This window comes from Histomonas meleagridis (genome assembly GCF_020186115.1).
Source record: "Histomonas meleagridis strain 2922-C6/04-10x chromosome Unknown scaffold_61, whole genome shotgun sequence".
NCBI classification, from domain to species: domain Eukaryota; phylum Parabasalia; order Tritrichomonadida; family Dientamoebidae; genus Histomonas; species Histomonas meleagridis.
The window spans coordinates 3,139,153-3,163,956 of NW_027150931.1; the positions used below are offsets into that span (position 1 = coordinate 3,139,153).

The window sequence follows — 24,804 nt, forward strand, 5'->3', positions numbered from 1 at the left end:
CAATTCAAACAACACAACGATACAGCTTTTTGACAGAGTCATTTCACTTCACATCATAAAATTCCGTACTTCACATAAAAAAACGATTATATATCACACAAAACAAATTGAGCAAGTTTCAATGTTTTACTTCGATGCCTTTCTAAGTGCTTCTTCACCAAGTTTCTTTCCAAGCTCTTCGCACTTGAACATATCAGTGTCATCAGGATTCCAAAGTGCCATAACCGGCTCAGCTATTTCCTTTGTCTTTGTTGGGAGGAAGAGTTGATTTCTAATTTCCTTTTGAACAACATCCTTTGACCAACCATAGGTACCGAAGATAGCGCCTGACTTGTCTCTAATGGCAAGACATTTGAGGTAGTTAAGATGCATTGCTAAGTCAGGAAGAATGCTTTCATGAAGACATGCTGATCCAACAGCAAGACATGCAGAATCAACAAGTTCTGTAGCAACGTTTGTAATGTGGGTTCTACGTGCATGGAACATCTTAACATCAACTCCTGGAACTTTACCAGCACCACTTGCTATTGCAACAGCCATACGTTCAGTACCAAACCAGTTGCAATCGTAAAGAACAGAAACTTTAGCTGATGGTTTTTGGTTTGCCCAATCTGTGTAAAGTTTGATTCCATTGACGATATCTTGTGGGCGACGAAGACCAACACCATGAGCTGGAAGAACCATGTTAATTCCTGGGAGTGAGCCTGCTGTCTTAAGGGCTTTGAGAACTGGGCGCTTAAGACGAAGAAGAATGTTAGCATAATATGATTTGAGTTGAGAAGCATAAAGACATGGATCGATTTCATCATAGAAGCGCTTAGTTGAGCAGATGTGTTGACCAAAGGCATCGGATGAAAAGAGAATCTTTTCTTCTGGCATGTAAGTAACAGCAGATTCTGGCCAATGAGCCATTGGAACGCCAGCTAATACGACCTTCTTGTTGCCGAGATCAATAGTTTCACCAAGTTTGATTTCATGGTAGTTCCATTTCTTTGTATTATAAAAGCGAGAAAGAGTATCAAAGTTTTGCTTTGTAGCAAGGATCTTAATGTGTGGGAATCTGCTTGCGAGGCAAGGGAGACCAGATGTATGGTCTGGTTCTGCGTGTTGAATGATGATATTTTCAATTCCCTTAAGGTTTTCACCGTACATTGTTTGGAGCCTAGCAATCCATTGGTTAGCAAGTGTATGCTTTACAGCATCGATGATTGTTGGCTTAGTAGATTTAATGAGATAAGAATTATAACTTGTACCAATTGGTGCTTCCATTGAATGGAACTCTCTTAAATCCCAATCGTTGACACCAATCCAGAAAATATCCTTTGCGACCTCGGTGATACCGGCATCAATTTTTGACGATTTCCTTGTGAAAACAGTCCGAAGCATCAGACAAATAAAAGTGATTGACTTATCACAAAATCAGTTTCAATACGCAACTCAAAATTAAGAAGAGCCGCTGATTGTAATCAATTGTAATTTTTAACGGTTCGCTGATCACGAGTTTTTCTGTGAAATCCCGATATCTTTTGAATGGTTCAATGTTTCCACGGTCCTCAATTCCGGATTGCGCAAACAATTTTATGTAAACCTCTTAATTTAATTTTTTTTTGAGAGCGCCAAAAGGTTCTATGGGTGATGATAACCCAAATGAAAGCTTTTACTTTTTCTATAAACTTTGGAGGTTGTTACGAAAGCCTGCCGATATAAAACATGATGAAATGTGACTTGAAATATATAAACCGAAATGATGTGTAGTAATCCTAAAGAAAATAATATCGATAATCAAGTTAATAACCAAAATCAACTATTAATAAATCCAAACTTTCAAATAAACAACCAAAGTCAACCAGTTTCAAACATAAACATGCAATTGATTAATATAAATTCACAATTATTTAATATAAATTCTCAGGTAATGAATGCAACACAGAAAGCAATGCACATAAGCTCACAAATAATGCAGCTAAGTCTTCAACTAAATCAAGAGCAGTTGAATGAGATTCCAAATCAACAAACAAATAATAACAAAATCATTCCTCAAAAAAAGCAACAAAGTAAACAGAATCCTAAAATTATAAGTCCAAATGAAATTAGGCAACCATTAAAATTGAATGGAATTCCTCATAAAGTTTGGGCTTTGAGCGACTTTCACTTACCAGGCAGTGGACAAAAAACAATGGACAAATATGGAGAAGTCTGGAAAAATCATCCAACCAAAATATTTCAATCAGTATCTCAACTCTGTTCACCAGAAGACATATTGCTTGTTCCTGGTGACATTAGTTGGGCTTCAAATCTTAAAGAAGCTGCGTCTGATTTAGAATTTATTGCATCATTACCATGTAAGGTCGTAATGTCAGAAGGAAATCATGATAACTGGGCTTCTAAATATAATGACTTGATTGCAGCACTTCCTAAAAATGCAGTTTGGGCACAAAGAGGATGTTATCAAATTGGAAATTTGGCAATCGTTTCAACGAGATTATGGGACTTTGATGATGTTGTTTGGCCAGGAAAAATAAATTCACGGGCAGCAGATCCTGTTAAAATCCAAAATAGAGAAATAACAAGATTAGAAAATGCATTGAAAAATCTTCCACAAAGTAACGACATAATTCGAATTCTAATGGTCCATTTCCCTCCGATTTCTTTTGATGCTTCACCAGGTCGAATTTCTGACATCATTAACAAATATAACGTCGACTATTGTGTATATGGACATTTGCATGGTGAATCGGAAAAGGTTCCTGGAATGGACTGCGTTGTTGGGAAGACACGTTTCTTACTGACCTCTAGCGATTGGTTGAAAATGACACCAATCGAAGTTTGCGAGTTCATGACATAATCACATCAAGTATTGGTGACTTCACTTACTTTTTTGTATAAACTATATAATTTTGACTTTTTGCAGAAATAACTGATGATTTTATCAATTTTTTAACGCTTATAAGGTTCACAGAAGGATATAATTTGTTGTTAGAATGATTCAAAATTATAGTGTATTGTATTTCATTGATGTAATTATCTAAATTTTGGTTAAATATACATTCTCAGTTTTATGTTTGATTGCTTGATTTTGTTCCTTACTGAGAGGCGTGTCTCTTTAAAAAAATGTTTCATAATGGATAAATTTAATTTATGCATAAAAGGACAGCAAATGAAAACTAAGTGATGCTTTATAAATCCACTTAAGATTATTCTTCATTTAAAAGACTAAACACTTAGAAAACTTCAAATAGTTTAAAAGTTATTTCAAGGATTCTAATAAGATTACTATTCTTTAAATATTTCATCAATCCAAATGTGTTTAAAAGCATGAAATATATTAAATTTACATGATATACTAAAGAAGGCTATTAAATCTAAACAGTTAAAATGCCTGCAATTTCAAATTATCAACTTATCACAATATAATTTTTTCCATAAATTATCCATTCCTTATCTTATTTCTAAAATATATTTTAGAAACATATGTTTTTCTTATTAGTTTTGAATAAATTAATAACTAAAGCATTTATATTATTGTTATTAATTTATTTTACAATATGTTGAGAGTTTTTTATTTTTATGCTTAGTTCTGTATAAAAACGAAATATTTTTATGGGTTTAAAAAAAATTTAAAGGATGTTCACAAAAATTTTGCACAACTCTTCCCCTGAGAATGAAATGACATCTGAAGTTCATAGAGAACCTTTTGTTAAATATAATCCAGCATTTTTATTCTATTTTGTTGCAATAGTTCCGATTTTAACCATTGGTATATCTTTATTATTTTATTATATCAATCATCATAATGTTATTAGATACTTTCCATCAATCTTAGAATTTGCTATTTTAATGCCTGAAAGAAGAATATTTTCTGTTGGGATGAATACTGTTTCATGGCTTTCTATCCCTATATTCCTTTTATTTTATAGAATTTTTGGCCATTGTTTGGAATTTTCTTATTGTTTTAAATATACATATATTCTCAGTAGTTGTGTTTCATTCTTTTCTTTATTAGCATTATCTTCAGTTACACTAAGAGAATCAAAAGTAACAAATCAATTATTTGCTTTTTTATTTTCAGTAGCAATTTTGATTTTTATATTTACAGTCGACTATGGAATTCAAATTGCAAGTTTTCAAACATCAAACATCAGAGGATATGGATTGGACATTGCATCATTAATTCTCTTAGCTTTAAGTGTTATTCTTAAAATTTTTAATGAAAATGTTTCTAAGTCTATTGGTTTTATTCTTCAATTTTTAGGGTTTTCTATCATTTCTTTTAAATTTCTTGATTTTTATTCAAGATTTCCAAAATCTTCAATTATTCTCATTAAAAAACCTACACAATAATTACAATAACTAAACAATACATTATTTTATGTAAATTTGTTTTTTTAAAAAAGGAAATTCGACTTCTTGATAAAAATGAAATATCATCAGAAGAATGCACTTTTTATAAACCGCTGACGATAAGGGTAATATATGATAAAATTACCCTTATAGCGGTTATGGTCCTCCTTTTAAATGTCTGCAGAACCAAAGCTTTGGGTTAGCGCAGTTTTCACATCATTCCGCCGTAGCAAACGTCAAATCAATCCAAACCAAGCACTTCTTCAAATCTCTGGTGTTAACTCAAAGGAAGAAGCCAAATTCTATGTTGGAAAGAAAGTTGCTTCATATGTTAAAGCTAAAGTTGGTAAAGATGGCAAAAAGATAGAAGCACACATCAACTGGGGTGTCATTACCCAACCACATGGAAACAGTGGTGTTGTTCGTGCAAAGTTTGATCGCAATCTCCCACCAATAATGCTTGGCAAAAAGGTTCGTGTTATGCTTTTCCCAAGCAACATCTAAACAGTGGATTAATATAACTTTTTCTTTTTTTTTAAAAAAAATCTGATAACATTTATTAACAATTTTAATCTAAAGGAAACATTTTTTCATAAACATAAGCCTGCGCAATTAATTCATCTATTTTATCATCCCATATTTCTGGTGGTATCATTTGGATGAAAGTATTTATTTCTGATTGAGAGAGACCGTTTAATTTTGGCGCTAAAACCGATAGCATTGATGCGCACAAGTAAACTAAAGAAGGCCCAATTCTGGTATGATGACATACTAAAGTATCCCATATCCTAAAAAGTTGCTCAAATTTAAATTCTCGGACAAGCAAACAATTCATCCATCGAAAAGCAAATGTAATATAATTAACATTTTCTTTTTCAAGCCATGAATGAAGCTCGCTTTCAACCACAGCTGTAATGGTTTTAAGTTGGTCAATCATTCGAAATATTCCAGGTTGACCTTTTGTGAATAGATCTTGAATTCCATCAAGCATAGTATTGAAACACCAAAAACAATCTGCTTCAATTTCTTTCATGTCATCTCCTGTGATAAAGTCGATATCATCCTTTTGAAGAATATCTTCAAGTGGATCATTTGGAAAATATGGAGTCAAAAAGAGTAGAAAAAAGGGAGCAAGTATGTCGTTCATACCCTGCACATACCCAGAAGCAGGATGACGAATGGCCCAAACAAATAATACGTGTTTGAAAATTTCTTGAATTCTTTCATTATGGATAAGTTTAAATCCTGTACGTGGAAGATCAATCTGTATTTGGTGAATGATCTGATTTTGTGATACTGTCCATGTTTTTTGTAATGATGGATCAAATAATCTGTTTAAATTATCAAAATAATATTTTCTCTTTTGTGCAAGTAATGCCTGTGATTGTTCGGAATTAATAGGTTCGTAATCTAAAAGCAAACGATAAATACGTGGACGATATTTTGATGGAAACCCATTCCAAGCGATAGATTTAAGTTGTTCTACATCAGCAATAGGTTTTGATAGAATAGATTCAAATGTTTGCATTTTTTGTTGGATTTTATTTTTTTCCTTAATCTTGGAATCTTGGATTTTTTGATTGGGCTTAAGATTAATATCATTAGGTCGTATTGGTTTTTGTGCTTCGTTAGAAACATTTTTATCTGTTTTATTACCGAAAATTCCCAATCCAAAAAATCCTCTCATTATTGATTCCATTAAAGAGTTCAAAAACTTTCAGCCTCAAAAAAGTAAAAAAATGACGCACCTTACGATGGGGCACACCGATGATCAATTTTTCAGTAAAATACACGTATCGGAATAATTTTCTACAGTTTACAAATGATAAAAGATTAGGAAAACAAAACTTCTCTGTTTTTCATGTTATACATGATATTTCTTGAAATGTAGTAATACAGAGTTAACAATATGATGGTAGATTAAGAATCACTATTCAAAATTGAAATGATTAGATTTTTTTGACAATTTAATTTCAAATATTTTTATGAAAATGTTGAAAATAAGTCTGTTTGGAGAATTTATCTGAACATAATACGCATTTATTCCTAAGAATGTTCATCCATTTTTGTGTCACTTTTATCTCAAGGTGGCCAAACACCGAATTCAATGGCTTCTTGAAAGTCAGGCGATCGGTTAAATACAAAGGTTAATGATGTGATATAAATATTAATTTTCCATGATTAAAAAGAATTATAATTAGAATATTATATAATAATTTAATAGCATAAGTATTGATTTTATTTTATTAAATAATTTTTTTGATTATTTAAGTTTGATGAGAAATTTATATTTTAAATTTTGTTAAGTTGTTGTATGTTACACAATTTTCTGGGCGCGGTACGACATTTTCTTTCAATTTTTTTTGTTCATCGTTTCCAAAAACGATGAAATTAAAAAGTGGCACATTCATTCATGGATAGCTCCAAGTTCGTCCATACTGAGATTGTTGACCAAGAAGTCTTAAATAACACGATTAATCTTTGCCGAGAAAGAGACATTATCCTTCCAACATTCAAACAATTAGCCCATCCAGAATTAATCCCACCAAAGATTGTTGAAAAACTTAAGTCCATTGATCTTTGGGCTACTAACCCACTAAACCTCTTCCGTATTAGCTGGCACAACGATACAGAAACCGGTGGTTTTGGCGATGTTAATACTGTTGAAATTCCACCAGAATTATCCGGAGTCAAGTGCCCAATTTATGTTCTTATTGGTAAGAAGTTCCCAACAGGTTGCCACAAAGTTGGTGCTACATTTGGTCCACTTGTTTCCCGTCTTGTTCGTGGTGCATTTGACCCAACCAAACAAAAGGCACTTTGGCCATCCACTGGTAACTATTGCCGTGGTGGTGCCTTCAACTCCAAGCTTCTTGGTTGCACAGCCATTGCAGTTCTTCCAGAAATGATGTCCAAGGAACGTTTCGATTGGCTCAAAGAAATTGGTGCCACTGTTTATGCCACCCCAGGCTGTGAATCCAATGTCAAAGAAATCTTTGATAAAGCCAAAGAACTTACACATGACAATCCAGGAGTTGTTGTCAATCTTAACCAATTCGAAGAACTTACTAACCCACTCTTCCACTATCATGTTACAGGTCCAGCCATTGAAGAAGTCTATGAGAAGCATAAGAAAGAAGGAAGCCGTCTTGCAGCATGCTGCTTCAACCAAGGCTCAGCAGGTACACTTGCATGCGGCATGTATCTCCACAAGAAGTTCCCCAAGATGTTACTTGGATGCTCAGAAGCACTTCAATGCCCAACACTTCTTAACAATGGATTCGGTGACCACCGTATTGAAGGTATTGGCGACAAACACGTTCCATGGATTCTTAATGCCAAAGATCAAGATGTACTTTTAGCCATTGATGATGAAGCATGCATGCAAATCTTCCGTGTCTTCAACACACCCGAAGGTAAGGCCATGTTAGAGAAGAGAGGCATCAAGCCCGAGAAGATTAAGGAACTCGAATACTTGGGTATCTCTGGCATTGCTAATGTTCTTGGTGTTATTAAGATGGCCAAACATTTCGAATTCACTGAAAAGGATATTTGTTGCACAGTTGCGACAGATTCTGCTATCATGTACACATCCAGAATTAAGGAACTTGAAGAGAAGCATGGAAAGTATTCAGAAGAACAAGCATTTGCTGATTACTTTAGATACATGTTAGGCCAAACTGATGATAACTTGGAAGAGTTAACATACAGCACAAGAAGGAGGATTCATAACTTGAAATATTACACTTGGATCGAACAACAAGGTAAAACTATAGAAGAACTGAACGCTCAATGGTATAACGATGACTATTGGGACAAGCAAATGGACGTTGCTAATGCTATCGATGTCTTAATTAATGATTTCAATGAAAAGACTGGACTCCTCAAGAAATACGAGTAAAAAATCAGTTATTGATTAGTTTTGAACCAATTGTTTGTTTACATGTAATAAATCCATAAAACTTTCATAATATAAAATCTTTTTATATTCGCTGGCCAAGAACACAATTTGAGTTTTTATACGAATTGAATGTGTTGTTCCCCACTTTTCCCGTTCAAATTTTGTGAATTTACATTGAATCAACGCTAAAAACGAACTGTGAAGGAACCAAAGATGTCTCAAAAAAGACAAAAAGAAACATTGGATACAAAGCAGTCTTCTTTAGATCAAGAATCACAGCATGGATACTCATCACAAAGTGATTCTTCAACTACAAGCCAAGGTAGTGATTATTCTGAAAATTCTCAACCTTCACCAACTCCAGAAAATGCACCTGATCATATCCCAAAGCCAAATAAGTCAAAAAAACATAAAACTAAAAAAATTACTGTGGTTAAAGTACGCTATGTTAAGCGAGTTTTAAATAAGCGAAAGCCCTTCAAGAGAAGTTCTTCTGCAAACGTAAGTCCACCTTCTCAACCACCCTTAGTAAGTGAAGATGATCCAGCGAATTCCAAATTTCTTCAAACTGATCATTCTTCTGATTCATTTAAAGTTGATCGCTATGGTTGGGTCATCGATTCGTCAGCCAGTAAAACCGATTCAAAGCTTCTTAAAGAAGAATCCAAGAAAGAAGAAATGCGCGAGTCGAAATGGATTGAAATGACAAATAATTGGAATCTTTATTCAACCAAATATCACAAAGTAGTCGAACGACGAGTTATTAAAGGTATTCCTGACTGTTTCCGCTCACTTGCATGGAGCTTAATGCTTGAACCTGACGTAATCCATGTTGGCCAATTAGAAAGTATTGATTATTACTATAATTTAGGAGTTTCACCAAGTGATCATACGATACTTGTGGACATCCCAAGAACTATGCCTAAGGTTCCAATCTTTAAACAAAAGTCATTTCGTGTATCATTGTATCGAGTATTACGTGCATATAGTAATTATGATAAAGAATTGGGTTATTACCAAGGAAACAGCTTCCTTGCTGCAATGCTTATGAATTATATGGACGAAGATACAGTGTTTAGATGCTTCGTCGGAATAATGAGAGGCCAAAAACATATGTTAAGAAGTTTCTATTTGCACGAATTTGAAATGTTGAAAAAGATTAGCTTAGTTTGGGAGCAATTGTTGAAGATCAAATACCCAAAGGTTTATGAACAAACCAAAAAAATGAATCTAGATCATATGTTATATACTCCTACATGGTTCCTAGCAGCTTTCTTGAACTTACCGCTTGATCCAGTGGTGAAGCTAAGGATTTTCGACAGGTTCTTGTTCATGGGCACAAGGGCGTTGTTGTCATTTGGACTTGCAATCGTTGGACTGAATCATAAAGTATTGAAAAGTGGGGGTTTTGAAAAAGTGTTACCTTTGCTGCAAGACCCAACAGCACATTCAGAAAGTATGAAGAATTGGAGGCAAATAATTAAGGCATATGATGACAATATGATAACAGAGAAAGAATATAGAACAGCATTTGAATTGGCAAAGGTTGACCTCATCCCATGAGTTATATAACGTATTATAAAGATAGAAAATGACTTTTAATTTGAAATATTTCCTTTTGAGTAATAATTCATTAGTTTTTATCTTCATGTTCAATCTGATTTTAATTACTTATAAAAATTTATTTTGCAATTTTTTAAAAATAAAATAGACATTTGATGATACGCCTTCTAAACGATGAAATTCGGTTTAAAAATTACAAGAAACAATCACTTCTAATAATGTCATTTATCTCATGAATTATTAAAAAGATAACTTTAAGTTTTAAGTGGGAGTATGAAATTTAATATTTTCGTAAATTTTTGAAACGTCTGTAATAAATCTAAATTCTAATAAAGTAATTGTTAATTACAATTATTTAGGTCAAAGTTCCACCACTTCAGATATACAGAGTAAAGCTCGAAAAAAAAAATAGAAGAAAATCATAATTGCTAATATTTTTATCCCTCTTTAAAAGCATTTTCAACCCTATGAAAGCTTTAGTTTTTTGAATTTTATGTAAGAAGGTTTAATAACGAATTAAACATTACGAAGTAAATTCACTTGAATTCAAGTGTTAGATAAGAAATTTATATTGATATGCAACTTTATAATTCAAGTAGTATACATGTGATTAAATAAGTGTTGCTAATGCTATTTGTTATTTATAACAATGAACATATGATAATTCAAATAATTTTGAAATTTTATATGAATATAATATAAACTTTACCTCAAATATTGATCATAGTGAAGAAAGTCTCTTTGTAAATGACACCAAAAATATCTTTTAATAACAATTCAATTTTTTAAAAAAAATTGTAAATAACAAAAATACTCTTCATAAAATTGAAAGACTGCAAATATTTTGGGTTCACATGAGGAAACTCTAAAAAAGTAATTCATTTGATATATTATAAATATTTCATAAAAAGAAAAGAAATAATGAATTGATATCAAAAATCTTAGGATTAATTTTTCAAAGAATTCTTGAACCGCCCCAAATCCACTTTTCTTATGAATTCATTCAAAAATTTGAAAATTTTTTGAAAAAAGAAAATATAAATTTATCACAAGATTTTATAAGGAAATTTATTTTAAAATCCGTAATACAATCATATGCTATGTAGATATTATTAATTAATAATTTAAAACAGTGTTTTAAATATAAATAAAAGATATATTCATTTTACTTATTTTGCGAGGTTTTTCAGAGTTGATATTTGCAAATATTTCATTTGAATGGGAGACGTTATTTAGAGTTTCCGAAATAATCTCAAAAAGATCTTTTTGTGGTTTAATTTTTCAATTGTATTCAATGCTTTGATATGTCTTTTTCAGAATTTCATTCAATTTTTATAGCGTGATTATCAACTAGCAATTTCGATTGAAGTAAAATTATTATACATGTTTGATATTCTAAATATATAACAACACGAAAAATCTCCAATAATAAGTAATAGAAGTACATTATATCATGATTCAACTTGTTCAAACAAATAATTTCCTTTTTTTGGAAATTTTACAACAGTTCAAAAAATTGAGAACAATTTACGGTTTCCTCTGTGTTTCGTTAATGAAATAGGTTTTGTTAACCAGTTTTTGAATAGAATATATTCATATTAAAAAATATGTTTTTAGCGCATTGCAGCAAATTAAAGACATGATAAATGAATGAATAATTATATCTATTATGTAGTTATCATTTTTAATTGATCTTAGTAAAAAAATTTAATAAAATATTTCGATATTTTTCTAGTTGCAATTTGGTTGTAAAGGAGATCAATCTTTTTCTATTGAATAATTGAATACTTTTTGAATATTGAGGTGATCCGCTGCGCATTGAACGACAAAGCTAGGATGGATTGTGTCAACACTGTTTTAGGGGCCTTTCTTCCTTTGTTGAATATCCCCCTTAACGAATTCGAACAAATCGGAAAAGAGAAGTATCCACTCCCAACTTTTGTTGGTGAGATAGTCCAACAAATTCTTGATAACTCGATTATTCTTTTTCAGTGTCTACCAAACGTTCTCAAGCTCGAAGGAAATATTTACGTTATCGGTGACATTCATGGAAATATCCGTGATTTAATCAGAATATTTAATTATTGCCAGCCAAAACCTCCTGGCTCAAAGTTTCTTTTTCTAGGTGACTACGTAGACAGAGGCGAATACTCTGTTGAAGTCATTCTTCTCTTACTTGCAATGGCTCTCAGATATCCAGAAAACATATTTTTACTTCGAGGTAATCATGAATACGAAGCAGTTAATTCTCACTATGGATTCAAAGATCAAGTCATGTCTATCTATGGCTCCAAAGTGATTTATGAAAAATTCCAAAAAGTATTTTCACATCTTCCAATCGCAGCCGTTATAGCAGAAAAGACATTTTGCGTTCACGGCGGATTGTCGCCACATTTGGGCAACATCAGTGTTCTTGATACACTTGATCGTACACAAGATCCGCCCTGTCAACTTATTATTGACATAATGTGGTCAGATCCATCAGTTCTCACAGAAACATTTATGGACTCAGCTCGAGGCAATGGTTGTTGTTTTGGGATTACTGCAATCAATGAGTTTTGTGCAATAAATAAATTTGTCAGAGTAATCAGAGCCCATCAGTTTACTAAATCGGGTATTTCCAAAGTAGGCAATAATCTGATAACAGTATTTTCCACCTGCAATTACAAAGGCGAAGGAAGTAATCAAGCCGGAATCATCAAAGTTTTGAAGGATAATCAAATCGAAACTTTTGCATTTCTTCCAATTTCAACACTTCCAAGGTCTAACGCATGCTTTAAGCGTGTTAGATTCGAAAGAACATTAAAGTCATTGAATTCATTTCGAATCATTCTCCCATTCAGATCTGGATCCCGTAACACAAAAACACTTCCAACATCATTCACAACCTCAGATATACCAAAAACACAACACACAAAAGAACGGCGTGCAACAGGTGGAGTATATGCATCGAAATCATTTATCAGAGAAAGCTCGTCATGCAAAAGCGATGACATTAATCAGTTCTCTTTGCCAAGAGGGCTCAGCGAGTTGCCAATTATCAGAGAAGTGCCAAGTAATATCAATTTTAATACAACTGATAAAATTTAATCAATGTGTGTTTAGTTTGTTGACTTGACTCGTTACATTGACTTTCGGTCTGTTGAATAAGTTAATATAATAAATTACGTTTTTATGAAGAAATTTGACATTTTAACACTTTCATAACTTCGGTTCAAATTGAACATCAACAAAAGTTATTTGAATTGTTTACAATGACATGTGTAGTGAAAAGCTTGTGTTATGTTGTAAATTTATCGTTAGATTTTGAATGAATTTCGTTCACAAAAAGTATTAATACGACCAAATAGCAATTCAAAATCATTTTAGCCCACATCTTTGTATACAAATGCAATTCAATAGTCCTTTACGATGTTGCAAGTGAGTGGTTGTTTCAAAACGTGCTTGAACAAATAAATAAAATACTTTATTTTAAGAAAATGTCTGTTTCGCCTCGTGTATCTCATTAAATAAAAGACATATTTGAATCGAGAAGGATCGAGCTTCGTTACGGTTTTGAACATGGAAAAATGAATCGATAAAAAATATGTTTTGACTTTATAACTTTATAAATTATTCATATATTTCGTTTCATGTAATATTAAGTTTATTAATAACTGCTACATTTATCTTTTTTAATACCATTTTGTTTACAAAGTAATTGTACTATTTCTTTATTATGATTTTTATGCGCGATCTTAAGTGCCGTTTGAAATAATTTAGATAATTTCCAAATATTATTTTGAAATTTTGAATTATTAAAACAAAATCTAAAGAAAACAAATAAATATTTTTTGCATTAATATCAATTCCTTCTTGTTCAAGAAGTAATTTAACTGTTTTTGTGTCACCATTACGAGATGCATTCATAAGTGCTGTTTTAAATAATTCATATAATTTCCAAATATTATTTTGAAATATCAAATTATTAAAATAATTTTCAACTAAAACGAATAAATATCTTTAGCATTAATATCAATTCCTTCTTGTTCAAGAAGTAATTTAACTATTTCTGTATTACCAATTGCAAAATGAATTGCTGTTCCAAATATTTAAAACTTATTTCAAATTATTAAAACAAACCCATTATTAAAACATATTTCAAATCCTTAAAATAAATAGAAAATGATTATAAGAAATTTCAAAATATTAAAATAAATATCAAACTATTAAAATGAACACTAAATCATTAAAACAAATATAAAACTATTAAAACGAATTCCATTATATTAAAACAAATTACAAATTTTTAAAATAGATCCAAAATCATAAAAATAAATATAAAATCATTATAAAGAACACTAAATTATCAAAACAAGCATAAAATTATTAAAATTAATATATACTGTATTAACATCAATATCTTTTTGCTTTAACAATACTTTAACAAGGTATAAATTTCCTTTTCTTATTAACGTATAGCTAGTTTTATCATTATTAATTTCCAGATTTTCTTTTTTTAGATATAAAAAAATTTCATAATCATAATATGAAATACATTTTACTCCTAATTCTTTTATTTTTATTTCTTTACTTAATTTTGAATTTTTTTCAAGTTTATTTTCGTAAATATATTTAAAGATATCATTTCGATGAAATATAATTCCAGTTTCTTAAGAATCTTTAAATGATGAATGATTTTGTTCACATAAATGAATGATTTCTTCATTTCTGCCTGCAATTGCATATTTGCCTGTATCATTTTCATTAGCATTATTCATTAACAAATATTTAAAAACATTTATCAATTATTTGATTAAAATTAAAATCACTTTGTGATGATATTTCTTGAAGTTTTTCGACTTCATCATTTCGAATTATTTTAGCAATTTCATTCGGATTATGTTCTTCTCTAATTAATTGCTTATGAAGTGCCCAATCATTATTTGAAAGTTTTTCATAGTTTTCCAAAAATGTTATTTCAAACTGATTGTTAAAATATTTATTTATTTTTTTACTTTCATTTTCTGTTCTATAGTGTGCAAAAAATTTGGTGTTGTCATAAATTTTTGTAATGTTGATTAAATTTTGCTCAATCATTTTCTCCATTAAATAATAGGACTCTTGTGATTTCTTTTTAGTAATATATTTAATAAAAATAGCAATAATATTGGGATAACTTTTGTTTAATTTTTCTTCTACTGCTTGAATTAATTTTAGGTACATTATGTACACATCAAATTTTGTGATTTACATATCATTAAATCAAATTATAATTATTGCCAACATTTATTAATCAAATAAGAACTCTACTTGTTCTCTATTTATCAATTAATAATTTATATTTTAATCAGTCAATATGCCTCTAAACTAACAACTTTAATTAAATTTTGAAAACCGTTAAACCGCTGTCAAAACTCAATTCAAAAAAAAAAAAAAAAAAAAAGAATTTAAATGTCATCATAAAAATATATATAAAATATATAAAATTTTTATTATTTTTTATATTTTTAGTTTTGTTTCAGTAATCTATTTTATAGGTGAATACTTTTACACGATAAGAAAATGCTCAAAGAAAAAGTGGTTTTGGAGGTTTCACCATGTCGATTGAATTTGATTACTTTATTTTTTTGCCTATTTAAACAAAAAACTCAATAAAATGATAAATGCAAATAAAATCCCACGTATTTTTGGACGACAAGTACTACAAGCAATAATTGCTGCAAAGGTACATCATACTTTCCAAGAAGAATCAATTTATATGACACTTGGACATAATGAATGCGAAATTTTTAATCAAAGTTGGGAAAGATGTTATCACTGCTTCCCAATAGCCAACGGAAAAGCTGATTTAGATCAAGAAGGAATGGTTCATATAGTTTATACAGTAATCTTGAACGAAAAACCACAAAAATCCGAATTTTACATCAAATATGATCGCCCCGAAATTATAATAAATGCATTCAATAGTGGTGAAGGCAAAAAAAAGAGTGATTCTGGTCAAATGTCTATAATTGAACCTGCCGAAATTTTATCATTTGCATGTGACTTTCCACGAAACATTGCTCAAGATAAATTCCGACCATTCCTTGAATCACAGGCGCGTAAGCGTGTTATGTTTCTTACATCATCTAATGAGATCAGTGAATCCTTAGTTTCCGCAATTGCCATTGAATTCAAAATGCGTTTTCCACAAATCGAACCTGAGAATTGGACGGAGGCATTTGAAGTTCTATGGCTTGAGTTTGTAGCATTTGTTGTCTCATTATGGACACAATGTCTTAAGATCGCAATCGAGCCACACACAGGCCCAAACTCATTTGAGTATTTCCGTCGACTTACTGCATCAATTTCAGGAATGATCGCTAAAGGCGCTGATGTATTTCAAGTTGATCGAAGAAATTTTCTTCTTGCAGCTCGAAAATTTTTAGATTCCGGCGATTTCTCAGAACTTCCAACAGCATCACGTTCACTTGTAGCTGATGTAGAGTTAGCACTTGGTAATGTTCGTAAGAGATGGTTACTTCAATTAACTGATTTATTTGGATTTGTACAATTATTTAGTGCAGCTATAACCATAGGGCAAGCAGTTACTAGTAAGTCAGCTGAAGCTAAGAACCTTTCAGATATGCTTTCTTCTTGGACTAAATCATTAGTCGACACAATGACAAGAGGTCCAAGAATGAATGATTTTAGAAATGGTGTCGAAAAGCTTGCAGTAGCAGTTTTAAAGGAAAATGATGCTAAAAGATACAGTCCTGATTTCCATTGCGTGTTAGCATTATGGAAACTTTCAGAACTTGTTAAGGCATCAGATTAAAACCGTTGATTGATGGGGAGTTAAATAACGCTCAGAATTCTCTATCGTATCATTCACAAAACAGAAATCACTTGTGACGCAAACAAAAGCCATGATGTTGTGTAATTACATAAAAAGTGCCGAACTTTGTTCAAAAATTACTTTTTGTTTCTTTTAAAAGGAAAGTCAAAAAAGAATTTTGTGCAAATCGTATCAAGTTTCCAAAAAATATAATAATGATTACTTCATTCCAAAATTTATTTTTTAAGCATTGTTTTTACATTGCAAAAAAAATTTTAAATTAAATCACAAACTCAATATATATAATAAATACAAGCTTTATAAATACACAGATGATTAAGCAAATAAGAGTTGTTATTGCTAAATATTTCTTGAAAGCGAAATTTAGGAGGCAGAAAGAAGACGTTTAATTTTCAATACGTCAGCTTTGCATTGAAAACTGGTGGCTGAATGGTTTGAATGAACAATAGGCATAAACCATTCATTTTTTGCAGAAATCGTTTTGCATTACGACTGCACACCTCCTCAACAAACAATCGAAAAGATTTCTCCAAATCGTAATACGTGCATTCCATTATTTAAGGTTTTACATGATGTTTTAAAACAAAGTGAGAAATTATTTTTATTATTATTAAATAAAGAAGAAAAGGTTCGAACAAAACGGTACTCTTTTATGAAAATATTATACGAAGCAAAGATAACATTTTCACATTTTCTTGCATTGTATAGGTTTGAAAATTCAAACATTGCATTACTTAATTCTCTTGTTCAAAAAGAAAACCAAATGTATATGCAGCCGAGAAAGGTAATGTTGAATTTTATTGTTTTACCAAATTTACATGAAATTTTTCCAACTCAATTTCGAAATGTTTTTCCAATAATTCCAAAGACTCAAACTTTTACAACGACGAATGCTCATCAAAATTATAATTTATTTCAAAGCATTAATCAATCCACCATTAAAATTGCGTATCAAACAAAACAATCTATTCGTATTCATTTCCAACATGATATTTTTATAGTCTTTAAAATAAGCAAATATAAATCACCCAAAATAATGTCTGTTAAAGTACCATGGCCATCCTCCTTAATCAAACAGTTTCCAATTAATTATCTCAAATCATTATATAAAATGAACCTAACCATAAATGAATATTATTTCTATCTTTTAAAACTTATGTTACATGGGCAATTTTTAGACATATATCAATACTTAATCAATAGTCAAAAGTACAAAGATTTTGACATCAAGCAAGTAAACTCCTCAATTCTCTTACATCATGAAATGACGATGAACAAATTCATTATAAAGAAGACACATAGTAAATTAATACTTTCATCACTTCAAATGATGTGTCCACCTGGCTCAAACTATGAAATCTTATTATCATATGAAATCACCAATGATTTTATTCAACTTGATAAAATCATTGAAATCATTAAGAACTCTATATATGACACACGTTTTAATCGCTTTTTAAAATCTCTTCATGAGACATTATCAATATCATCCAACAAGAACTTTGATATTTATATATATAATCGCTATATTAAGATATTTCGTTATGGATTTCCCTTTTTTGAATTTACATTAACCAATGATTGTACCATAAAACTATATCAAAACTCGCATTTAAAAACAAATTCCTATGAATTAATATCACAAATCGAAGGAAGTTATAAAGACAAAACTAAAGCATTTGAAACGATGTTATTTATATCATATGCATGTACATTCTTTGGTATTACATTAAAATCAACAGCAGTCACCAGTAAGAATGCATATATTCGATTTTCATATGCCAGAGATTATTATGTTAAAATCAAATTAACTCCAATTAATAATTACATTTGTATTTATTCAGACAAAACTAACAAATGTTATGAGAAGTATCATATCTTAAATGAAAAAATTAGAGTTGATGAATTATCCGGAATCATTCGAATGACATTAGTTAAGTTACAAATCTCGAAGAAATTAGGCTTTGAAGAGACAACAAGTTTAATTAACACCAACAAAATCTTTTTATCATCTACGACATTCCGTAACATTGAATTAAAAATCGAAAATAATATGTGTTGGCATTTATGTATGAACAATCCATTATTTGGACAAGTTCGATATTCCATATATGGGAATCGATTTTCATGTCGTTTCATTAATTATATCTCAGAACTTGTCACTAAACTTTGTATTTTTCATCAAATTAAACGCCAAGCATCAAATGTATTAACAATGAACACCTTATTAAAGTTTGAGAATTATGATTATATGAATTTTTGTATCAAAGTTACACATAACTTATGTTCAGACATATATATATCATTTGAAGAAATCTCTAAGATAACATTAGGAATCGAAAGTTATAATTGTAATATGTATCATTTTCCTGAAATCAGTTTTAAACTTGCACCATATATCCAATTGAAATATCATTTTAGTGAAGAAGTACCAAGTAATCCAATGTTTTCATTTGCCGGCTTTTTAAACATGAATTTCTTACCATTAAATATCTTAAACAACACCTTCTTAAATGATGAGCATAGTAATGATTGGTCAATAATATCATTAAAAGATGACGGCTCATTTTATATTGTATATCAAAACAAATATACAGTTAATGTAATGTTACGACCTTCGCAAGTCTTCCAATTAATTATTCCATCAATTAACAATAGTGTACAACTTAAAATCCCTATAAAACAATTCCCAGAATCATGTTGCATTAAACGCGTAAGTCATTTAACAGTAATGTTACATATGTCACAGATTAAATTACTTAGAGATTACGTCGAAAAGTTCTTCGCATTAAAAGACGCAATGTTTAAAGCAGGATTCAGGAAATTCTTCTTCGCTGATAATGGATACGAAATGATCGCAACGTTCCCAAGCGAGCTAAAGTTCCACGAAGTATGGTGTTGCATCGGGCCGAACGCGATACGATTCTCTTCAGCTGATAATGAGAATCAAAGACTATCAACGTTGGGGACATTGATTAAGTACTTCTTGAATTATAACTTCGGTGACGTCGAAACGTTACAATACGTTGTACAGTTTGTCATTAATTTGTTGTACTTCGATAATAGATACATAAGACTAATAATGGACTTGATGAAGAAGCTGTTGGATAAAACAGATGAGTTGGGAATCGATTGGAAACTGTCGATGAACCAATCGGCAGTGCTCAAGAACGAAATGAAGGTGATACTGGTGATGGCACTCCAGACAAAAAACTTCACGATAGAATACACAAGAAAGTATAACGATACATTCGAAATAATTTACGTGGACGGAGATAAGGACCAGGTAAAGATGCGGTCGTCAAAGGAACTGTTCAGAATCATCGATAACTTGAAACTGGAATCGGATTCTGACTCGGACTAGTCAATAAATGTATGAGATAAAGAAACGGTTTTGTAATGTAAGTGAATAATTATAAAGTAATTAATGAAAGTGAATAATTATAAAATAATTAATGTAAGTGAATAATTATAAAATAATTAATGTAAGTGAATAATTATAAAGTAATTAATGAAAGTGAATAATTATAAAATAATTAATGTAAGTGAATAATTATAAAGTAATTAATGTAAGTGAATAATTATAAAGTAATTAATGAAAGTGAATAATTATAAAATAATTAATGTAAGTGAATAATTATAAAGTAATTAATGTAAGTGAATAATTATAAAGTAATTAATGAAAGTGAATAATTATAAAGTAATTAATGAAAGTGAATAATTATAAAATAATTAATGTAAGTGAATAATTATAAAGTAATTAATGTAAGTGAATAATTATAAAGTAATTAATGAAAGTGAATAATTATAAAATAATTAATGTAAGTGAATAATTATAAAGTAATTAATGTAAGTGAATAATTATAAAGTAATTAATGTAAGTGAATAATTATAAAGTAATTAATGTAAGTGAATAATTATAAAATAATTAATGTAAGTGAATAATTATAAAGTAATTAATGTAAGTGAATAATTATAAAGTAATTAATGTAAGTGAATAATTATAAAGTAATTTATGTATAAAGTAAGACTTTTAACATTTGATCAAACGTGTCATAAAATTTATTTTCATTGTTCATTGTATTTCAATAATTTTTTCCATGGAATTCTTATTTAAAAAATGTTAAAATTTTTTAGAGATATTTATGTAATGAGTTTTTTGGTTTTCCTTAATATCATTTGATTCACGCATAAGAAAAACATAATGTGATGGATAAACTTATGAAAAACAGTTAAAAATAAGATGAGGTATTGTTTATTAGAGTGAAAGTGAAATTCCTATGTGTTAGATTTGGAGGTGATCCTCAAATCAGATAAGCAAATCACCAGTTGTCAGATAGGTGGTGCATCAGATATCATCATTGAGGTAACGTACATACTTAAATGATTTTCTTTTAAGTCAAATTATTAATAATAAAGAGATAGAAAAACCCTATGTGTTAGATTTTAGTCAAATACAGCTCAGATAAGCAAATCACCAGGAATCAGATAGGTGGTGCATCAGATATCTTCACTGCAATGAACATACTTTAAATAAAGTGACTTATTTAAAAATGGTCCAACATTGAATACTTTATCAGAATTTTATAACGCTTAACGTACGATTTTTATTGTGTGGTTTACTTATCAGAAAAAAATACGTTGTAAATCATTCCCAAATGTATCGAAATCAGCCAGAATTCAATCGTATATGTGTAAAAGCATCGAGAGACAGAGCTTATAAAAGACACATTGAAGCTTTGAAAAAAATTCAGGCAAGTAAGCCATCTACTCCTCAACATCATCGAAATTATGAAACTCAAAAACTTCATAGTACAAATTTTAACAAAGACAAACAAATTCGTAGTAGTACAGATAATATGCGGAAAACGAATAGCTCCCGAAATATCCAAAGACCATATACCCTTCATTCAGCTCATGCACAAAAAGAGGAAATGGACAGAATTTCACGGGAGAACCACAAGCTGTTTGTTGCTGTCCAAGAAGCAAAACCAGTATTAAGCAGAAATGATTGGTACCTTCATCAAATTGATCACATATATCAAACATCAAAAATGTCAGAATTCAAGAAAACAATACCAATAAGCGAAGTTAGGTCTTCTTTAATGAAATCACGTCCTCATACTACATATCATATAAATCGAAATTCACTTCCTCCACTAAATTCCAATCGAAGCAGTCATAAACAACATAAACCAAGTGAAGAAAAAGAAGAAAGTCATACCAACAGTCCAACAAACAAAACTGAAAATGAAAATGAAAATCCTCCAAAACTTTCTGTAAAAATAGAAGTAAACGAAAAAGAAAGTTCTGATAGTTCACATCATACAGAAGAAGAAGAAGAAACAAAAGAAGAAGAAAAAGAAACAAAAGAAGAAGAAAACCTTGAAAAAATAACAGAACCAATAATTGAAAAAGAAGAAGAACAAAAACCTGTTCAAGTAACTGAGGACAAACCAAATAATGAAGAAAAAGAGGAAGATCAGGAAGCTAATAAGAAGTCAGGTTGTTTCATCTCATGAAATATTTGTTTTAATGCTTAATAATAAAATGTTGATTTTTTTCATGTTAATATAATAACTTGCGAGTTTGTGAATAAAAAATTGTTCTCTTAATTTGGTTGATACATAATATAAACATCAGTAAATGTTAACATTATCATGATTTGTTTTCATATTAAAAGGTACTCTGACATTCCTGATGTCAACTAATCTTACTTCCTTTATTGCCTCTCTGTAAATGCTTTTGAAATTTGAGTTTTTTATTTGACTTTCATTTGAACTATAAACGTTCCTTAAAAAATGGAAATCAGCTTTCCGCAAAAATATCTTTCTCTAAATCCTGGTGAACTCGATCTTGATTTTATATTCTATCTTGGTGATGATGCATCATATTGTAATAAATCTATGGCATTATTACTTTCTTCAAGATTACAGATCGAATCTATTTCCAACATTTTAATATCTTCTTTTAATATTCCGATAATAGAAGGAATAGAAGGAGATATAACAAAACTTACAGATTTCATTTGTGGACAAACTTTAGTTCTCGAAAAAGATGAATTTCCATTTTTTTATTATATTGCATCTTATTTAGGAATTAATGCTATACTTAGCGCATTTCAAAACGAGTCAGTTAAATTCGATCTTGATTTTTCTTTAAAATATGGTCAACAATTTTTTGATTTTGGTGCTGATATGTTACCATTTATTTCGGCATTTGCTGAAGCATTCCCTTCTATACTTTCAAATATAGAGTTTCAACGACTAAGCCTTCCAATCATCGATTTGACATTTCAAAAAGTTATCCCAATTCCATATAGTGAAGAAATTACTTCATTTATACTTAACCATGGTGGTAAACTTATTAGGTTTCTTGATTTCAAGCAAATTCCAAAAGATAAGATCATTGAAATAATTCTCAATAAGTCTAACAATTTATCATATTTGAAATCCAACATTATCTCACTTCTAGAAAAGGATAAGTTTTTAAATGTACCGCCAACTAAAATATTTAGTTTAAGAGGACCTAATGATTTCAATGGAATCATCAAATTCATCTCAACAAAAACACAAGGAACTCCCATAGAGAAAGGAGCGCTTTCCATAGAGGCAGGACTTGCCATCGCTGAGCAATTTACGTTCCAAAACGTTATTGAAAAATTTGATAGCGATAATTCTTTTCGAACTTCTCATCCCGAATCTTTGAACTTCACCATTGACTTTTTGATGCCGTGTGTTCGCGTTGATGGATATTCATTACGTTCTGGCATTCTTGAAGACGATTTTAATTTTCCTGAGTCATGGGTAATTGAAGGCTCAAATGACAAGGAAAACTGGGAACTAATTGACGTTAAAAAGGAAATAAAAGCTAGCGAAACGGAAAATGGAGGAAAAACTGTTTCATTTATAATTAACGAAAGAAAAAACGTTTTCCAATATATAAGATTTAGAACTCTTGATGAGGATGAAAATAAGAAAATGTGTCTTGAATGTTTTGAAATATTCGGAGAGCTTTATGAGCAAAAGATTGCTTCTTTGCCTACACAATAAACATTTTGAACGATACGTTTTTTGAATGGTTTTTGATGCGAAATGTTCAGAACTATCTATCGTTTATTTCACAAAAATAAAAAGAAAATCTGATATAAATATGAAAGTAAAAACAAGTTTATAAAGCGAATAATACATATGCACATTTGACTTGATTGATTAAGTAAGCTGTCGCAGTAAAAATTGGAAGCAATGGTTATAAAAAGTGACGCTGGGTGAATGGGGTGTCCCAAGAGATTTTTTAAAAATTTGTTTGGTCACAATTGGAATGAAGCCAGCAAACACCATAGGAATCAACGACTTGTACAATAACATCTTTATCTAACTGACAAAATAAATTTTGATGATCTTGTAAAAGTTTTTTGTAAAAACAATCAATGCATATTTTGTGACCACAAGGTATTAAAGTTAGCTGTGGATTTTCTGTGTTACAATCACAGCATAACACAGGTTCAGCGAAAAGAAAAAAACCGGTGTCAAATTCTGCTGATGTGTATTGTTGAATGGAAATTTCCTGCTTGTAACACCCGACTTCGGCTAAATTTTCACTGTCGTTCTGGTTTATGGGTGATTGATTATCCATCAATAACCCTTTTTTAATATGGAAAAATATATTCGAATATATTTTGAGAAGATTTACCTATGACATAATAAATTGATAGAAATCATTTTGCCATATAATTTTGCTGTTGTTTGAATTGCTGTTCATCAGTTTTCTATCGATATCGTTGCGGTTAAAATATTTCTATCGTTCATCATTGTATTCAATGATGAACCGTAACGGTGAATGCTGACATCGATACATCTAGCTAACCAATATAAATATATTCATAAAATAACATATTTTTATTATAATTACAATTCTTCCTTTGTATTGTTATACACACACTTTTCTTTTGGCGCAACTCTATTTAGCCACTGTTTTAATGCGCCTGGAAGATGCTTTTTCCTGAAGATAAGAGGCTTTTCAATATTAGGGTAGTACAAAGCAATCATCGGGAAGTCGTCTGCTATTGGTACCAAATATGGATTCCAATTGTTTTTATAGTCGAATTGATAGAAAGTTACCCATCTTCGATTTTCATGGTCAAAATATTTTGAAACTCGTTTGAAGGCTGAGTATGAAA

The 24,804-nt window shown here is 30.3% G+C and overlaps 11 protein-coding genes across 11 annotated transcripts; 9 read left to right on the forward strand and 2 right to left on the reverse strand.

The window, feature by feature from the left end:
- Positions 1-126: 126 nt before the first annotated feature.
- GO595_010965 (FprA family A-type flavoprotein) lies at positions 127-1,386 on the reverse strand (the record flags this gene model as incomplete). Its single annotated transcript, XM_067913702.1, has 1 exon — positions 127-1,386. The coding sequence occupies one exon, from the start codon at positions 1,384-1,386 to the stop codon at positions 127-129; it is 1,260 nt and encodes a 419-aa protein (XP_067769703.1).
- Positions 1,387-2,176: 790 nt separating this feature from the next.
- On the forward strand, positions 2,177-2,845 carry GO595_010966 (serine/threonine protein phosphatase; the record flags this gene model as incomplete). Its single annotated transcript, XM_067913703.1, has 1 exon — positions 2,177-2,845. The coding sequence occupies one exon, from the start codon at positions 2,177-2,179 to the stop codon at positions 2,843-2,845; it is 669 nt and encodes a 222-aa protein (XP_067769704.1).
- Positions 2,846-4,515: 1,670 nt separating this feature from the next.
- Positions 4,516-4,845, forward strand: GO595_010967 (ribosomal protein L35Ae; the record flags this gene model as incomplete). The annotated part of the gene is made up of 1 exon (XM_067913704.1): positions 4,516-4,845. The coding sequence occupies one exon, from the start codon at positions 4,516-4,518 to the stop codon at positions 4,843-4,845; it is 330 nt and encodes a 109-aa protein (XP_067769705.1).
- A 64-nt stretch (positions 4,846-4,909) lies between these two features.
- On the reverse strand, positions 4,910-6,040 carry GO595_010968 (TBC domain containing protein; the record flags this gene model as incomplete). The annotated part of the gene is made up of 1 exon (XM_067913705.1): positions 4,910-6,040. The coding sequence occupies one exon, from the start codon at positions 6,038-6,040 to the stop codon at positions 4,910-4,912; it is 1,131 nt and encodes a 376-aa protein (XP_067769706.1).
- A 714-nt stretch (positions 6,041-6,754) lies between these two features.
- GO595_010969 (pyridoxal-5-phosphate-dependent protein subunit beta) lies at positions 6,755-8,242 on the forward strand (the record flags this gene model as incomplete). Its single annotated transcript, XM_067913706.1, has 1 exon — positions 6,755-8,242. The coding sequence occupies one exon, from the start codon at positions 6,755-6,757 to the stop codon at positions 8,240-8,242; it is 1,488 nt and encodes a 495-aa protein (XP_067769707.1).
- Positions 8,243-8,455: 213 nt separating this feature from the next.
- GO595_010970 (TBC domain containing protein) lies at positions 8,456-9,805 on the forward strand (the record flags this gene model as incomplete). The annotated part of the gene is made up of 1 exon (XM_067913707.1): positions 8,456-9,805. The coding sequence occupies one exon, from the start codon at positions 8,456-8,458 to the stop codon at positions 9,803-9,805; it is 1,350 nt and encodes a 449-aa protein (XP_067769708.1).
- A 1,836-nt stretch (positions 9,806-11,641) lies between these two features.
- On the forward strand, positions 11,642-12,895 carry GO595_010971 (Ser/Thr protein phosphatase; the record flags this gene model as incomplete). Its single annotated transcript, XM_067913708.1, has 1 exon — positions 11,642-12,895. The coding sequence occupies one exon, from the start codon at positions 11,642-11,644 to the stop codon at positions 12,893-12,895; it is 1,254 nt and encodes a 417-aa protein (XP_067769709.1).
- Positions 12,896-15,443: 2,548 nt separating this feature from the next.
- Positions 15,444-16,604, forward strand: GO595_010972 (uncharacterized protein; the record flags this gene model as incomplete). The annotated part of the gene is made up of 1 exon (XM_067913709.1): positions 15,444-16,604. The coding sequence occupies one exon, from the start codon at positions 15,444-15,446 to the stop codon at positions 16,602-16,604; it is 1,161 nt and encodes a 386-aa protein (XP_067769710.1).
- A 2,752-nt stretch (positions 16,605-19,356) lies between these two features.
- Positions 19,357-19,989, forward strand: GO595_010973 (uncharacterized protein; the record flags this gene model as incomplete). Its single annotated transcript, XM_067913710.1, has 1 exon — positions 19,357-19,989. The coding sequence occupies one exon, from the start codon at positions 19,357-19,359 to the stop codon at positions 19,987-19,989; it is 633 nt and encodes a 210-aa protein (XP_067769711.1).
- Positions 19,990-21,559: 1,570 nt separating this feature from the next.
- Positions 21,560-22,147, forward strand: GO595_010974 (Splicing factor; the record flags this gene model as incomplete). The annotated part of the gene is made up of 1 exon (XM_067913711.1): positions 21,560-22,147. The coding sequence occupies one exon, from the start codon at positions 21,560-21,562 to the stop codon at positions 22,145-22,147; it is 588 nt and encodes a 195-aa protein (XP_067769712.1).
- A 279-nt stretch (positions 22,148-22,426) lies between these two features.
- On the forward strand, positions 22,427-23,677 carry GO595_010975 (F5/8 type C domain containing protein; the record flags this gene model as incomplete). Its single annotated transcript, XM_067913713.1, has 1 exon — positions 22,427-23,677. The coding sequence occupies one exon, from the start codon at positions 22,427-22,429 to the stop codon at positions 23,675-23,677; it is 1,251 nt and encodes a 416-aa protein (XP_067769713.1).
- Between the last annotated feature and the right edge of the window lie 1,127 nt (positions 23,678-24,804).